The sequence below is a fragment of the Sinohyriopsis cumingii genome, chromosome 18 (genome assembly GCF_028554795.1).
Source record: "Sinohyriopsis cumingii isolate HCF-2022 chromosome 18, ASM2855479v2, whole genome shotgun sequence".
Classification (NCBI taxonomy): Eukaryota; Metazoa; Mollusca; class Bivalvia; order Unionida; family Unionidae; genus Sinohyriopsis; species Sinohyriopsis cumingii.
In genome coordinates, this window is record NC_142978.1 from 93,583,257 (window position 1) to 93,601,481 (window position 18,225).

At 33.8% G+C, this 18,225-nt stretch overlaps 2 protein-coding genes across 5 annotated transcripts in view; one reads left to right on the forward strand and one right to left on the reverse strand.

The window, feature by feature from the left end:
- Positions 1-6,864, reverse strand: part of LOC149777520 (uncharacterized) — a 28,438-nt gene extending 21,574 nt beyond the window's left edge. The window contains exons 1-2 of one of the 2 annotated variants that reach the window (XM_089940727.1): positions 6,533-6,864; positions 369-476 (exon numbers count right to left, since the gene is read on the reverse strand). In XM_089940727.1, the coding sequence (XP_089796853.1) occupies positions 369-476; positions 6,533-6,823 (399 nt within the window). In that variant the 5' untranslated portion in view covers positions 6,824-6,864. The remainder of the gene's footprint in view (positions 1-368; positions 477-6,532) is intronic. The other variant, XM_089940728.1, reaches the window with a different exon arrangement.
- An 8,511-nt stretch (positions 6,865-15,375) lies between these two features.
- Positions 15,376-18,225, forward strand: part of LOC149777521 (uncharacterized) — a 64,017-nt gene continuing 61,167 nt past the window's right edge. For all 3 annotated transcript variants that reach the window (XM_089940729.1, XM_089940730.1, XM_089940732.1), the window contains exons 1-2: positions 15,376-15,497; positions 16,373-16,507. In XM_089940729.1, coding sequence (XP_089796855.1) covers positions 16,381-16,507 — 127 coding nt within the window. In that variant the 5' untranslated portion in view covers positions 15,376-15,497; positions 16,373-16,380. The remainder of the gene's footprint in view (positions 15,498-16,372; positions 16,508-18,225) is intronic.

Sequence of the window (18,225 nt, forward strand, 5' to 3'; positions counted from 1 at the left end):
GACCAGTGCGTTTGACCGCATATCAAAATAGGTGTTAGACCGTAGTCAACTGGAGACAAAATGCATATATTGTCATGAAGGCATCCTGCGTGCTGTATGGGATAATTCCTCTTGACAATGAAGCAAGATGTTTGCACACCATTACCCATAATGCAACTGAACTAGACCATAACGATCGTTCCACAAAATGTTCAAACGAATAGGACAATATTGTCGAGATGAATCAATGAAAGAGACAATATGGTTCCTGTCATATTTCCTACACATATATTTTAGAGAATCATAAAAAACCAGCCAGGAAAAGATTTTGCGATAAATAATTTTAAAATTTGCAATTCAGGATAATAAATTTTATGGGAAATACCTACCACATTTTTGTGAGGAGGAAGCGGAATGTGATTCTGAATTTCACGGGGCAGAAACCTCTGCGCAAACTCGCGTGGAACCTGTTTGGTGTTTATTATCTTTACAGCAACCTGCAAAATAAAACTTAAATAAATTGTCAATCAGCTATGGCATAAATTTAATAGTTTGATATCACTTCCATTACGAAAAGATAACACTTCTTCTGCTAAGAATATTTACCGGTCTGAATTTCATATTCAACTTTGATTCTGCCCTGCGGGCAATTATAAGCCTTCGCGCCTCTTGCCCATATTCAGTTATGATGGCGAATTTGCGTTGCTACGTAGGCAATAAAGCGTTTCTCTGCAGACAACTTCTGATCTTCCTAGTTCAACGAAATACAATGGGTTCTGACTGATGGATCTTTTCATACCAAATATATTTGGTAATGTTTGCAGCGTAGAGCTTTGAGATTTGTATAAGTTGAAATTGTTTTATTTACGATTAACAAGGTCAGTCAAAGTAAAGTAAAGGACACGATGAGCCTCTTTTGTATAGGGTGTTGTAGTAACTGATACTCACATCATCATATGTTTCACGATTCTAGCATGAAAAGTACGACATAAATATACATCAAATACAAAATTTAACCCAGGTCAGTGAAGCGTAAAATATTAGCCATAATGACCTACTACTGATACAAAGGAGTAGATGTACCACAAGTTTCACCATTCTAGATAGGATATTGTGTGTATATGGCATGTCAAAAACCTGTTAGTAACGAGCCAAATGAAAACAGTCAACCTACGCCAGTGAAATGTAAAATATAGGTCACCAGGAACGGACCCCTTTTTGGTAAGTGCGTTGTACTAAAAGAGATGCATACAGTCATGTAATTTAATGATTATAACAGGAACAAAAGAAACATTAAATAGAACCAATGTCAGTGATATATGAAATATGGATGACAGTCGCCTACTTTTAAGGTGAGGATATTGTACTCATCAAGATTCATCTCTCACCAGTTACATTATTCCATGTATAACAGTATTATACTGCAGATCAAAACCAATGTGGCCATGAACTAAATGCGAAAACTTAACAAGAGCAGGTAAGATGTGAAACGTAGGTCAGTGACCTTCCTTTATGATAAGGATATAAAGTAGTAATAATCGGGATGCAGACAGTCATGAAGTCTGGTGATTCTACACTGAACCAAACTTGAGAAAAAAAACCCATAACATTTAACCAAACTAAGTGAAGCATGAAATATAGGTCACATATACCTACGTTTGTGATGAGGGTGTAGGACTCATCAAGATTCATCTCCTCGCCAAGTTTCATGGTTCCAGGTATAACAATATTTTATATAGTGTGCAAAATACCTGGAATAAACTCACAAACTTCCAAGAATGTGCATAATTAATATACGTGAATGTACAAAGTGACCCTACTGAGCCCCATTTCCTTTCTCAGTGTGTTAAAACATAATATACGTGTATGTACAAAGTGACCCTAGTGAGCCCCATTTCCTTTCTCAGAGGGTAGCTGTTAAAAAAGCCACTCCAAACTGTTACTTGATACCTAGAAAGAAAGAAGGGTTGACATTTTGTTACGGTGTACATATGAGGAAAAGTTTAGGAACGGCGGTGTTCAAGGTGCTGACTTGCATTCAGTCTAAGACTACAGAATTGTCATGTTTGTCTCAATGATGTTGTGATTTCTCGATAATGTTGGCATGGTGGCGCTTAATTTGAAAGTACAGTATGCGTCATGATTGTTGCCAGGGTATTATGGTCATAGGTTTTGGATCAAACCTCAGAAAAAGGATATAGATTAATTTTTTGGAGTACCTTACGTTTCATTCATTTCCGAGTAAAGGATAAAATGTGATTCAGAGTGGATGAACGTGCACTGTTTACATGAAACGGAAACTATAGACTAATACTTTGCATCAGCGTTCACTCTCTCTCTCTCTCTCTCTCTCTCTCTCTCTCTCTCTCTCTCTCAAAGCAGCAACTAGCGATCACCTGCCGCCCAATTTTAATATTTGTTTTTTTATGTATCACATTCATTTTCTATTCTACCCATGCAATATATATATCTTTGAATGTATTCAAATTTTCTAGTTTTAGTTTTCATGAGTAGATAATTTTATTTTGATAAGAGAGAGATCTACTGAGTTTTCCACATTGCTGCTGGGTAGACAGAGTTACTGTCTTTGTTGGAATTTAGTGTCTATTAAAGTTATGACGTTGTCAGTGTTCCACGTTTCCGTAGCCATTTTGTTTTACATTTTGCCGTAGCAAGAAGTAGTTCATCGAATGTTGCACGTGTTTACCATAAAAAGAAGCAGTGCATAGTTTTTCTTAACTAATGTCTATACCGTTGGATATTGACCGGATTTGTACAAGTTAAAATACTGCGAGTCTTTATGAAATATTTAATAACGTTTTAATATTGATAATATTGACCAGTATCAACAACGTTAAATTAACGTGACAACTGTTATTTGTAGTATTGTATTTCTAAAGAAACCAAACAGCACGTGTTCTAGCAAAATGAAGTAGCGTAGAAGTAGCGTAGAAGCAAAAATTAGGGAAAAAGAAAAATGAATAGAAAAAGGTAAACTCTTAAGTATATTTCACAAAGGAATTATATTTAAAAAACAAACAAACAATAACTATTCGAAAAGACTAAGTTGATTAAACACACACACACACACACACACACACACACACACATATATATATATATATATATATATATATATATATATATATATATATATATATATATATATATATATGCAAATATATATAATGGGATGTTGGGATGCGTGGGCTTCCTCGTGTCCATGTCTTGTTATAGGATTGAAAAACACTCCAGTGAAACGTAGCACAGAGAACACATTTTGTGTTTGATTCTGGATCGAATGGATAGCCAGTGTAGGGTACAGAGCAGCGAGGAGGTGTCCTCTGATCGTGGTACTCTAAGTATGATAAGAGCAACTATGTTTTGAACTTTCTGAAGTTTGTGGAGTAGATACTGAGATGAACCAGACAGAATTGAGTTACAATAGTCCAGTCTTGAAAGTACTAATGAACACACAAGTGTTTTAGTGGCATCAACTGAAAGATATTTGCGAATGGAGCTGATGCGTCTCAGCTCATTAATACATGAAAAAGCTTTTAGTTTATCTATAATTATTATATTTCGCTGATTCTCAGAATTTAAAAACATTTGACGAACAAAAGAGCAAGCCTCTCTTTTCTTTCTTTCTTTCTTTCTTACTCGAGATATTTTGTAATAAGTGCATTTATTTTTTAATAAAGAGTTTATTTTTAGAGAAGGTAATTCAGTAAGTTACAGAACTAATCTACCTTGAGGCCTTCAAGCTGATATGTACAATATATACAGTACATACAACATGATTTGAAGAATCCGGCTTGACACTAAATCAAAATATCAAGCCTGGAACATAGGCACAGGCATGTGAACACATACACATTTATAAAATATAAAATATAAAATATCATCCTGCACTGAAGAATTCAACTGTGAAAGTGATGCAACTTTACCTTTCTAAGAAATATTCTTTCATGTATTGTAAAAATCTTTATATTATTTATTGCATCCTGGATTCTGCCAACACATTGATCTAGAATTAAACGGCATGAGCTCTCTTGAAGTATTAAAGGTTTTGTACTGTTTGAATTAGAGGTATTACCCCAAAATTACATTACAATAGTCCAGATATGGCTGAATATAACTTTTATAAAAGATGACCCTATAATGAGGAGGAATGTATGTTTTATTTTTCTTCAGTAGCCAAATATAAGAATTAACCATTTTTTTTTTGAAACATGTTTAATGTGAAACAGGCCAAGTAAGATTGTTATCTACGAAAACATCAAGATTTTTATCATGAGAGGTCATATTACGGCTCACATTGCCAGACAGAACCGGGAGTTTGTCGCTATCAGCCTTGCTTGTTTTTGTTGTGTTGTAACTAATAGGACTTTTGTTTTTTTCCCGTATTTATGATCATAGCACTATATTTTAGTCCGCTGAGAGCATCTTTTAAATTATTTTCAAGTACAGTGCGGGTTTTGCCCATCTCAGACAGTGTATTATCTTTTGCACAGAGATAAGTGGAAGAAATTGATGTTCCTATCTTAATAGGTATGTCGTCGATAAATATAATGAATAAAAGAGGTCCAAAGATAGCGCCCTGCGGTACGCCACAATTAATATGTTTTCAGACGGTTGACCATTTAAACATACTTTTTGTACTCTATCAGTTATGCACAATATAGTTTTAGTTTTTCTAGCAAACTTTCATGGTCTAAAAGATCAAAAGCTTTACGAAATCAACCAAAATGGTGCCTACCAATTTTATTTTTATCTAATGCTTTTAGCATTTATAAATGAAATATATAAGTGCAGTTTCACATGAGTGATTCGGTCGAAAGCCAGACTGATTATCATGAATAAGATCATAAGTGTACAAACAGCTGAGAAAATAATCATGTACATGCTTTTCAAGTAATTTGTAAAGTGTTCCATGTCTGTGGAAATTTATTAGACCTAATAATTTCATTGCAAATGAAAGCTATACTCTCTACTATTGCAGGTGCAGCTACCTTTAGCAATTTCGGTCCAATTATATCAAGTCCTGTCCTATAGTTTTACAATCATCCATTTTTTTAGTATATTACAACAAAATTTCAAGAGTCATTTCAGGAATTTGAAACTTTACATTTTTTTGTACTTTTTTAGCACCAAAAATTGAGTTCCAGATGATCAGATGAAATTCTGGCGTATTTAAGTTTTTCAGTAAATTGAACATAAAGTCATTAAAAATATTTGAGATGTCAGTTGGATTACCGGAATAAATGTCCTCTTGATAAAAGTTTAGTTTTACTCTTAAATTTCCCTGCACCAAACTGTTTAAAAATTCTCCAGATAGCTTTTGGGTTATTTCTATTTTCATACAGCACTTTTTTATAGTGCGCTTGTTTGGCTTGACGTATAATTTCATTTCTCCATATTCAATATTCAGCTTGATTTCCTTCAGATTTTAGCTGGTATGTTTGCTTTATTGTATATAAAATTTCTGGGGAAATGGTTGTCTTTCTTTATGCTGTGTTTTTAAAGGGACATGTTTGCTTGTAGCTGACTGAAATATAGATAATCAGTAAAATTCGCCGAGGAGCCCATAACACTATAACACTGACATGACGTTTCGGTCTGGAGAAAACAAACAAGGAAGGAGATAAGCAAGGAAGGAAAGAAACAAGCAAGCAAGCAATAAATAATATTTAAAAAATCGGCTGGTCATTACTTGACCAAACAATATCTACTACTGTATTTGTATTAGTGAATTTGTTCTATAACAATACATAGATTTATGATTTATTATTAATTGATTTATTGATTCCTTTTTTCAATTATAAATTTGAAAATTATGACATAGAAAAACAAAGCTTCGGACTAGAAATTCTATTATCATAATTTTCATCAGAGAATCAATGCACTATACTGATAGTTTCTCGGTGAAAAACGAAAACGGCACACAGAAATGCGTCGAAAAAATGAACAACGCGCGGAAACTCAGGTAATTTTTTCTCACATTCTGCAACTATTTGCTACATTTTACCTTCTCATACAAATTCTGGGCGCTGAGTTTGTTTTTCCAGTGATATATTGCCAGTGATGCTAAAATGGTTCAACAATTTTGAATTCATCCAGGGTTTATAACTGATCATTTAGTTGCTGTTTCTTTCCATGAAAACTGCCCGGGAGAAAAATCTACCCTCTGTTTGACGGGGGAGGGGGTTGACATTTGGCGGCATACGTCAAAACTGAACTGTAGGGAAGAATGGTTCTTGTTGTTTATTCATGTAGGTAAACCTGGTTCAGCATAATGGATCAGTTGGGTTCTGATGATAAACTTTGTTTTCTGTTGTTGGCGGTTTGTTTTCGCTATGACAATCACATTACAATTCTAATCGCAAAGATTGTTATTCAACAAAATTAACAAACATATGTTTGATATTGAATTTTCACATTCATCACGAAAACGTTCTCTTTGTATGATATATGGTATATGGGTACATTGGTTATTGTGAAAGAAAAATATTTATGTCGCGTCTGCAGAGAGAGAGAGAGAGAGAGGACTTACGTTCAGTGTTCCAGTTATCGCAGCTGCATCTTCTAAGATCTGATTACGCGCCAGTTTTCCCGGCAAAACCTCCGCTAGTTTGACCTTTGCATACGCGCCCTCACCGATGGTCTTGATTATTCGGTATCCATGATTCATGCAATCCGCGCGAATTACTTCGTTTGCAAGCTCTTTTCTTGGCGCAGACTCAAACATGGTGGCCTCTTTGGGCATCGCCATCCCATCCTGGGGATTTTTTGATAGTCCCGTGAGTTGTTTGTTCTCCTTGTTTGATTTAGTTTCTTTCATCATTTATGCCGCGTCGGGATTATGGACAATCATTTTCTGTGTGAACGTCGCTACAGGCAAAGATGACGTCATAGAACTGGCATGTCGTTACATCACATGATTGTTATAGCGATATAGCCGTGCAAATATATTAACCAATCTAGAAAATATGTGCACCGTTTGCGTCATTGTGCGTTTAGAAAAGTGAAGAATAATATCTAACCTGGGTTTATTCGTAATTTTTAATTAAATGACAATCAAGTGCAAAATGACAGTTTAAGCTCCATTCATTCCATGGAATATGATAAAGTAGCATTGAACTTGGTGTAAAAATATGTAGTTTGTCAAAACGAAACTTTCTTCTGTTTTAATCTTATGCGTATAAACCCAATATATCGCAAGCATGCGTCTCGAAAAGGCTTGAAATATAAAGAGTATAAAATATATGCATTCCATTATCAGTTTCGTGTGTTAAAAGTTACTGATCGTGACAGACACAACACAACGGACCACTGTTTTGGTTTAATAGCTTTATAACGATGCTATGAAACCTTGCATGACTAGAAAGCATGTAAACCTAATGTAACACGTTTGAAGTGAAATGATATTGTGTCTATTTTTAAAAGAATATGGTGTTAATAAATACATTTAATATTTTTCTATGGTAACTCAATTTTGAGAGACTAGTATGCTTTTTGTTTCTGACGCCATGATACTTGCACATTTTATCAGTATAAGACGGTTACTCTTACATGTTTAATCCTTTTCGGTTTGTTTATTGCGTTAGGGGTTTGCTAGGTATGTAATTACTTAAATATCTGTGTATGAACATTCCATACAGGTATGAAAAGTAAATATCTTGTCGAAAGAAATGATATGAAACAAAATGAAACACATCTATTATGTTCACGAATCTTGAGGGTTTATAGCTGCTGTCGTGCATTCACTTATTCTGGGTTTCATGACTATTTTGTATTGACTCTGAGAACAATGATTTTTATTTGAATGCACAAATTCAACAATTGTAAAACGCCGTCGGAAAATACCACTGTGCGGCATATAATGAAGTCCCATAATACTCATTTAAAATTAAATTAGACTAAATTTTATTTTCCTGTACTCTACAGTTTACTTCAACACATAATTAAGTTAAAAACTGTAGTCAGATTGGTAACATCAACTGAGATGATACTGCAAACGTAATTAAAGTACATGAGATAAATTCATTTCAGATACAAAAAGTTGTTTAAAATTCTTCAAACAAACATTTTATATGTGTATTGATTATTCTTACAACAATTTTTGTATTGCTTTCCATGATAAGACGCACGTGCTTTACTTTATTTTCTTCACAAATATAAATCCTATAAACATTTAATTTCGTTGTGCCTAAAGACGTTAAGTATATTTTCAGGAATTCTCAAATAATGCGCTGTTATTTTCCTTCCGGGACCTCGGAAAGCACCAAGTGATTATTTTTTAAACTCCTATCTCTAATTTCATTATCGATTTCACCAGCGAAACTTGATAGGAGTTATATATATATATATATATATATATATATATATATATATATATATATATATATATATATATATATATATATATGTGTATGTATGTGTGTATGTACACTCGCATTAGTGTATCTTCGAGACATTGTCATGAACAGCTGAGGCAATCACTGATATCTGTTTCTTGCATTTTCCAATTCGTCATTTTTTATGATACACAACATCCACAAAGTCACTGACTTAAAACCGATTCAAACAGTTCATCGGAATCGAGATCTTTCACACGGACTGAAGCATATTTTGTTTTGTGTACTTTTCCGTGATCTTTCTCTATTTGTTCGAAATCAATGACTGCAAAATCCACACTTGGCATGCGCTTTTTTGATGTTAAAGGTGCATACTTTTCAGTAGCAGGACACTGTAACTGCATAAACGCAGTTATCAATTCAATTCAATTCAATTCAATATTATATTATCACAAGCATTTACATTCTTATAGAATACATGTTACAAATATTACATTTACAGCTAGGTTCTCAAATGCAGTTTGTGCACCGTTAAACATAAACGCAACACGGTACATTGTAAAAATATGACAAGTAGAAGCTGGACAAATAAACAAACTTTTGCAATCACTTTGAAAAAAATAATTGTCTTAATTTTAAACGCTTCATAAACAAATTTTGATAGTGAACTTAATACGTTCTTATTTCTAGAAGTTAATAATTTAATGTACTTTTGTATGGATAGTTTATTCCAGAAGTACTTTAGAATTAGGTTATTCGCAAGTTATTATAACCACGGCGAACTAAAATAAAAATGGTAGTCATCTTCGATTATCATGGCTGGCACAGAGCTATAATATCTTTCATTTCTATCGATTGTACTGATTCCATATCTCCCCGATTCAATTCTCAGATTACGAGACGACTCTGACTTTTTTCAGAGCTTGTCGATGTTTACGGTTAAGCAAGTATTTTAAGTAATCTTCGAATCCGAAGTCGGCTTTTATATGTTTATATATTGACAGTTTGTTTGAATTGTGTAATGTATTACTCTAGCATACGTAACCCTTTGTTTAACAAGTGGAACAAACTTGAAGCGAATTACAGAATTAGAGAATATCCACAATTAACTAAAAGCAAATTACTTTAAAGTATATTTTAGCAATGTAAACATAGTTGATATTATTATCTGATTCATTTTCAAGATAAAACTGCCTATACGGAATGCCCAATATATTTGCAGAAATCTTTAATTTATAATTCTTAACATTATATATCGAACTTAACCATCCCTAAATATTTGAATGGGATTCTTCCAAGTTCACCATGTACACCGACATCAGATGTAGACATACTTCCATTTAACAAATATTTTAAAGACCTTCGTTGTACATGTTCAATCGCATCAGCGTGCCGAATCTCTGATGCGTAATTCAACGCTGGAACAAAAGAAAAATCAAAAAGTTTAAAATATTCATTACAATGTAAGTAACATTTTTTCAAATTACAAGTAAGTATATTCATTGACTTTAGTTCTTTTTAAGCCAATGTTTGTTGAGCTTTAGAGAATTCTCCATTGCACGAGAAAATAATACCAAGTTAATTAAAATTTGCTACCACCTCAATATTACTCTTGGCTACATTGCATACTTCGTTCTGTCTTAATGTACTACCTTTTCTAAAGACAATATCTATAGTTTTATCGGGATTAATATTTAGAGTCCATTTATCACAGTAGTCGTATACGGTATCAACGAGATTTTGTAGGTCCTCAATGGTTCTGGGAATTAAAAATATATCATCAGGCAAATGTATAAAAAAAGACAACTCCTCTAACTCTTAACCGATATCTGCCGAAGATTGTAATGATATTTCCAGATCTTCAATAAGTAATGAAACTATTATAGGTAATAATACTTCACCTCTTATCAAACCTACTCCATACTCTAAAAGGCACTACAAATACTCAATGTGAAACTCAAGATTTACGTGCGCTGTACTTAGAACAAAGAACATTTAATATTTTTTTTCCATTTACATCGAGTCTAAAAGCCTTCAACCACAAACCATTGATGTAAACATTATCAAGTACCTTTCTAAAATTAACAAACTCTGCATAAAACCATTTACATTCACTTAAATACTTACTAATTAAGGAATGTAAAACAAAAGAGCATAAATAGTTCCCATTCCTTGCTTGAAACCAAATTGTGCATCCCACTCCCATTGCAGGTTTTTCTTTTAAAATACTGGTAAATAACTTTGAAAAGCAGTTTGGTAAAGCAATATTTCTATAATTTCCAGTAATACATTCGTCAACGGACTTGAATATAGGTATAATGTCTCTCTCGTCCTATTACGTTGGAAAATGACTACTGTCGAATATTACATTAAATATTTTTCGTATATTGGGTTTAAATGCCGTCCACTCCGTTTCTGAAATCTTTATTTAAAAGATAATTATTGCCATCTCGTTTCGATGTTTTGAAATTTTGGGTTGATTTTGTATATATAAAGAATACAAATCATATGGCGAATAACATTCCTTTCAGGTGCACTGGATCCAGCAAGGGACCACGTTTGTCAGAGATTGATTAATATAAATGCAATAAACTGACTACGAACAGTGCAAAACTAGTATCTAGCTAGCATAAGCGCTTTCGACTCTTAATGAGTCTTTTTCAAAGGCAAATACAAAACATAGACAAGACAAACAAATAAAACAGACAAATCGTTGTCTTTGTAAACCTTTACAGAGTAGTTTTGCACTGTTCGTAGTCAGTTTATTATATATATATATATATATATATATATATATATATATATATATATATATATATATATATATATATTTGTTTGGTCATTTGAAAACGATTTGTTTTTATTGAGGAAAGTACTAAAAATACTGGAATAATTGTTCAGGTGAAACACTTTTAGCAGAAGTCCCATTTTTAGTTTTCTTAAAGAAGTTCCAGAATTTCTTTGGATTATATTTTTTTCACATTAAACAACTCACGTGACAATTTCTTTTGATTAGTATAACTTTACCTTTCTTACTCATTTCTTATAAGTCTTCTTTCTTTCAAACATGAGAAACATATCCATTTCTCTTAACGTTTTCCGATGGATTGATAATTGGTCCATATACTGCTTATGACTTCCCCTACACTCACTACTAAATCATATTTGATTTGATTTGGCCCTATAATTGGTAAAATAAACACTACCGACACTTTCACTGTATGACTTCTTAAAATTAAATTTTACAATGACATTAAAAATGTCTGTGAACACTTTCACATCTTTGTTTATACTATCGGGGTCATGGACAGAAATATTTGTTATACAATAGTCATATTAATCCTGGTTACGTTCTAAATCTTGAAGGAGTGCAGCATTATGCTGCGGATCCCTTTTGTAATTAGGTTTGATATATTTAGCGTTCAGGTAATGAAAGGTATAGACGCTACATTTTAAAGTCAACTCTAAAGGTGTATGATCAGAACGATATGTAATAACGAGGACATAAAAATCGGAAAGTAATAAAGCAGTAATAAAAGTTAAACTATAATCTATAACACTAAGTCAACGCGGTCCTGTGTAGGTAAAGTTACCAATCTCACGATCTTTAAAAATCTACAGTTACCAATTCTTAATCCAATTGCTTTACACAAATCATTCAGTTACCACTTGCATTTGAACTTTTTTCCATATCAACTCTCATATTTTCGTTATCAATATGGAAATCAGAATGGTTTCTATATGAATTGGACCATCATTAACCACGCAGTCAGACTTTGAAGCAATTTTGGCACTTAAATCTCCGGTAATTCTAATAATGTAACAATCCAGGGGTTTTACTTGACCGAGCGATGTCAAACCCAGGCGAGATTCCGCTAGAAGTCATGAGTTTCCTATACTTCCAAAGACCTCCATACAACTTCTGTTGTAAATGAGAAAGCCCAACGTGTCCATTCTATAAATAATTTGACTCTAATCAATACAAGACCAAATATCTCTTAGGTTTCAAATTGTCTATCAACCGCTTATCAGCATGATTTCTCTTTATCACCTTTCCGTACCGACATCATTTCACGCCGTAAAATTGTACCACTCCCCCAACACAGGGAACTATTTTCACTACGCCACCATAGGCCAGTCAAATTATGGCTTTAAGCCACATTTCGCCTGTAAAATTGCATCACATTTGCCACCATGGCGACATAATGGTACCTGCCGACGACGGAACAGTCCCTTCTCGTTTATTCTGTTGTGTAATTTACCTGTCTCCAATCATAAATACTGCTCCTGGAGTCACACAACCAATGTACTCCACTAGATTTTAAGAGGGACTATTGAACGACAGGAACACTTGCAGGTCTGGCCTTAATTCACGTAACGTAAACCATGACATCATGGAAACTCACTAACACTTCACTCCGCGACGTTTTCTCCAGGTAATGGGCTAATTATTTCGGGATAAGGAATATTTCTACAGGACCGAATTCCCATAATCAAACAAATAATCACAAAAATCTCAGAATTTCTTAAAATGGGGCTTTATAACCAAATGCGCATACTCCAAATTTATTACAATAGCATAGCCTTCAGATTTGTACTTATTGACATCACTGTGTATTTTCATCAAAAATATTTGTGATTAACAGGTTATATGTTGTTGATCCCTCAAGAGGCAAATAAAGGAAACAGATAAGGAAATCCGTTTGAAGTTTACAAGCAAGTATACCTAATTTGCAACAGGAATAAATATCTCCTTTGGAATGTATTAGCTTGATGTTATTTTTCAGCTTTTCTCTCGTCACATTGCACAATGGTGTGGAGCTTGAGAGTTCCGGAGATTCATACATGAACTTCTTACTGCCATACTTACGGCTCATTATCGTCTTACTATAAATACATCAGGCACTTCGCTTCTTCTATCTCCGGATGCGAGAGGTTGCTGGTTCGAACCCCGGCATAGTCATACAGAAGACTTATAATAACGGTACTAACAGCTGCCTCGAATGGCGCTCGGCATTAAGAGGTTGGTGTTAGGACTGGTCGGCCTGGTGTCAGGATAATGTGAATGGGTGTGGCATGATGCTACATGTCTGCGGCATGATGCCTTTATAAACTGCCACACTGGAGACATCGTAGCGATATGACTGAAGCATTGTTAAAGCTACGTTAAAAATCTAAATCACACACACTCTTCAACTGAGGAGCAAATGGAATTCTCTGAAAAATCCGCAATGAAGGTCGACCGCGAGCTTTCCCATTTCTCACCCATTCGACAAACAAATCTAGCTGTTTTGCAAACCTTTCTTTTCTTATTTCAGTCTGGTGTTTCAATCCGGTCGTCTCAGTCATGGTGTCCACGCGCTAGGAATTACTTTTCACAGAAGAAACTCTTGTTGTTTTTTCTGGTGTGCCTGACGGAGTTGCTACCAAATAAAACAACAATAATAGATGCATTGCAAAAATAAATTCACTCATAAAGCAACTTATGGTATCTCTAACTTTCATACCACATTATACAAAATATTTTCACACACACACACACACACACACACACAGGGTCCAAGTCGGTTGCCTCGTTCACCTTGCCCTAGGGCCGGGTCTGCGCACCTGTATATCTTTCTAAGTAAATTATTACGGAAGTGTCTCTCTGGAAGATCTACAATCAGCTGACCATCTTCTCGAACATCGTGTAGTTATTACCGTGGCTTGTATCATTAAATTTGCATAGAGTTGTCTCGGTTTTTAATTCCTCTTTTTCTGTACTATCTCTTTTATTTTTTTCTGCTCTTCTCCTGATCGGTTTTCTGTTGGATCCAGCTTAGTAAATGGAATGTAGTTATTTTTCGCCGTTGTCTTTATTCTTCATAAAACGATTTTTTTCGGACGCTTTTAATCATTTTCTGGTGTTCGATAGTTAAAAGTTACATTTTAAATCACATAAAAATGTTTTGTAACATTCAGTTTTGTTCAATATTTGCTAACTCAGTTAAATAAATCAACAATAAATAAATACAGAAATAATGTGTTGTAATTGGAATTTAATGTACTAGCCATGTATATTTAACCTAAGAAAACGAACCATTCTGGCCATATTCAGATACTCGTAATATATATCAAACAATAATGTGATATTTAATGCTTATCGTACTAAAATACAACAATTCGTTTTTCGAATCTCTTGCAGAAATCTACAGGTTGAATTCTTGTAATATACTCATCACAGTAAGCGAAGCAATTTCAAGGTACATACCATACATATCGAGATAATGTGATAATACAACGGTGACACCATGCTATAAATGTTATGAACTTATTTTGTAAAAACAATGGATGAAGAGCGTAGCCAAAATGATAAACACTTTAATTTCCATTAATGTGACGACAGGTATGTTAAATGAGCGCTCACGTGCGTAAACAATAACCTCGGTCATAATCCCGTAACATAATTTTACCCATGTATGTGTCTGCTTTTAGTATCTTGCAAACGTAATAATAATTGGACTCCTTAAAGCTTGTTTGCCTATACGAGAGTACATACATGTACCCTAACGGAACTTTGTGAAGATAAAATGTATTACGCCAGTTAATGTTTTATTTGTGACACCTACATTTTTGCTCAAATAACGCGTCACTTAAAGTATCTTAACACTGCTGTATTTTAAGGGTCAACCAATCACGAGAGGCTGAACTGTAGCGAAAACAACGTGCATTGGGTTAGAGGCTGGATTGTAACGAAAATGACGTGCATTTGGGTCATTGATTTCACTCCCGGACCGGTAACAAATCCTCATTACTCACTGTGCTCTATCACCGGAATACACAAAGACAAAAAATAACCACAACTGAATAAGCAATTATCTTTAATCAATACCAAGAATGCATAAATCAAAATTACATGTCATCAGCAAAAACAAGAAAGAGCAAGAGACGGTCAAAAAATAGACTGGGACACATTCGTATTGACCTGGAAGTAATAATTTAAACCTGAGTACATATGATTGACCTCACATATTTTTTTTTCTTATTTTCGAGCACATAACGGAAAAGGCAGAGTGTTTCAATTGAGCGCACTGGTTAACCTGTCTTCGGGTATTATCTTTTGTATTAATATTCCCGATGAGTTGTTGGACAAGATCGCAGTAGAAAAGTGAAGTTTTAAGGGTAACATTGCTTTTAAGCATATTTAGAAGTTATTTTCAGTTTGTTTTTGGACAGATTTTACCAAGAAATTAGGACATATAAATGTTTAGTTTATATGTTTTATCCTCGTACAGCTCACCAGTTTCATTGTCGTCTGCAACAGGCATATTCACTGAATAATTCTGAACTTGTCGTCTTGTTACTTTTGAGAAAGCATGCAGGTGGACTGCTCATTTTTCACGTAGGCTACATTTGGAATCAATTAAAAAATATAGTATATCCCTTTGATGGATTTGTCGTACGTTGGCAGACTTTTGTTTTGTTTGTTTGGCCAGGATGTGGTATCAATCGTGGCTCTGCAATCTCCACTGAACTGTGGGAGGTGTAGACTTTGGGCTTTTTAATCGTAATGAAATGACGGACCTTAATTTATTTTGTAAGATATGGAGCGTTGTACTTTGAGCAATAATAGGGGGCATTTTCAATACAGGCGCTTGATTCAGGGGGAAACTAATGTGTACACTCTCGATTGTGAGTGTACACATTTGTTTCACCTTGAATCAAATATTTGTGCTTTTCCAGTATTCAGATATTTTCCACCACTTTGACCTATGTTAACCTTTGAAGTTTTCGTTCTGTACAACCCAACTTTGAGACAACGAAGCCTTGATATATGGTTATGATACCATTGGTGGTTTTCTTTCAGATGCTTATTTGTATGTCTTGTCTCTTTAATCTTTGAGACTTTATATGCATTTAAACACCATATAATTCCTAAGTGAATGTAAAAGTTGTTGAACTTTAAAAACACTGAGAGAGAAGGTTTTCTGAATTTATTGTCAACTTTAATAATTGTGTAATAAATCTTATCTTAATCAGACCTTTTTTATTTTCAGATATAACAATGTATAATGTGCCAGTTTCAATCTTTAATCACCAGAAGCGACCGCGACAAGCACTATATGCTGACCCACAATCACAGGGTTCCATGAACAGACAGACAAATGTAAAGCCTCAAAATAAATTACCAGGTAATAAAATGTTGTTTCTCACATATGGTAAATTTTAAAACACATTGGGCTGCAAAAAGATCCAAACCTTTTCTTTCTTATTTCCCATTTTATTATTCTTGCTGATGTTGCTTACCAGATATTATCAGTACACTTTGATATTGTTGATACGGTTGTTATATTGCCATTTTGTCTCATTCTGCACTTTGGCTATAGTAACCCACTCAAATAAGGGAACTGTGTTTCTACCGAAAGTCCTGTTTTTTTTTAAATACCACCAATTTGATGATGTTTGGGGCCCACAGTCAGGTTAGATATTATAGATAGTTCAATTAAATACTTGGTTTTGTGTAATTTTTTATATCCTTGTTGCTTTTTCTTTTAAAATTACAAGGGGGATAGAAACAAAAGGGAGGATGTGCAAATACTATAATCTAGCACATCTGAATTATGTATTGTTAATTTATTTATATCTTTAACCTATTGGTTTTAGATAACTGAACTGCACATAAAAGATCAATATTTTATTAGAGTCTGATTAGGAAATGTCATATTGTCCCTTGAATTTATGTGTTAATAAGCTTCTGGTTAATTATAGATGAAACAATAAGTTCAGCATTGCAGCACAACAAAACTATTTGCATAACACATTATTTTAATCACTTTGTAACCCCTTTTTCACAAAATAGAATACTCCATTTTCACAAAATATGAGTTCGAAGTAATCACTGACGCTTAAATGTGCTAAATCTTTTAAACTGGGTTTAGCTTGAGTGCAAATGACAGCTCAGAATATATGCTAATTATTCTGCAAATGAAAATGTTGGATACTTGCAGTTTGAAAACATATTGTACTGAATAGGACTGAATGAGTGAAGAAAATTTTGATTCACAGTTGAATACAAGAAGTCAGAAAATGAAAGCAAAAGAGTGCCTGTGCAGAGTTAGACTTCAAAACTGAGTTTGCTAGAGCATGAGGGGTATATTTTCAAATATTCAATACAAAATATATATAAGAACTGATCTGTTTATTTGAAGGTAAGGCAGTAAGCAGACAATTAGAATTCAATCCAAAAGCAAATATTAGCATGATACAATCCTTAGAGGCACAGAATGACCTAATATTTTAGTACCTTCTGTCTGTTTGTCCATCCGTCTGAAGCTGTATCTTTTCCTAAACTTCTTGCAGATCTGTCTGAAATTGTGTCATTGTCTGAACCTCTTTTTGTCTGTCTGACTGTAACTGTATATTCTCCAACCTTTGTGTGAATTCACCTGTCTTTCATTTTGTAATCAGGAGTTGTATTATTTTATATGCACTTCTTGGGAATCCTGTATTTGAAGACTAACTTTGTTGCGCATTTTAGTTGTAAATTTGGAAGATGAACTGAAGATGAATACATTTAAAGCAGTTTGAGAATTAAACTTGAAAAGTGGTAAGTGAATTTAAACATGGACATGAAAATATTATAACAAGCCCTTAAAGAGTCCTTAGATTTAGTCAAGAGATTTTGCATGAAATAATTTTTAAGACAGAGTTAAAGTATTTAGCACACTTTATGATAGCTACCATTAGAATAGAGGTGTACCTCAGTGCAGTATATTGTCAGCTACCCTTTTAAATGGCCAAATTAACAACTTTTTAAAATACCCTTATTGTGGAAATAGCTATTCATTATATGTCGACAGCTATTTAAATCTGCAGATATGGATAAATAAAGTTTCTAAAATTTCATTGC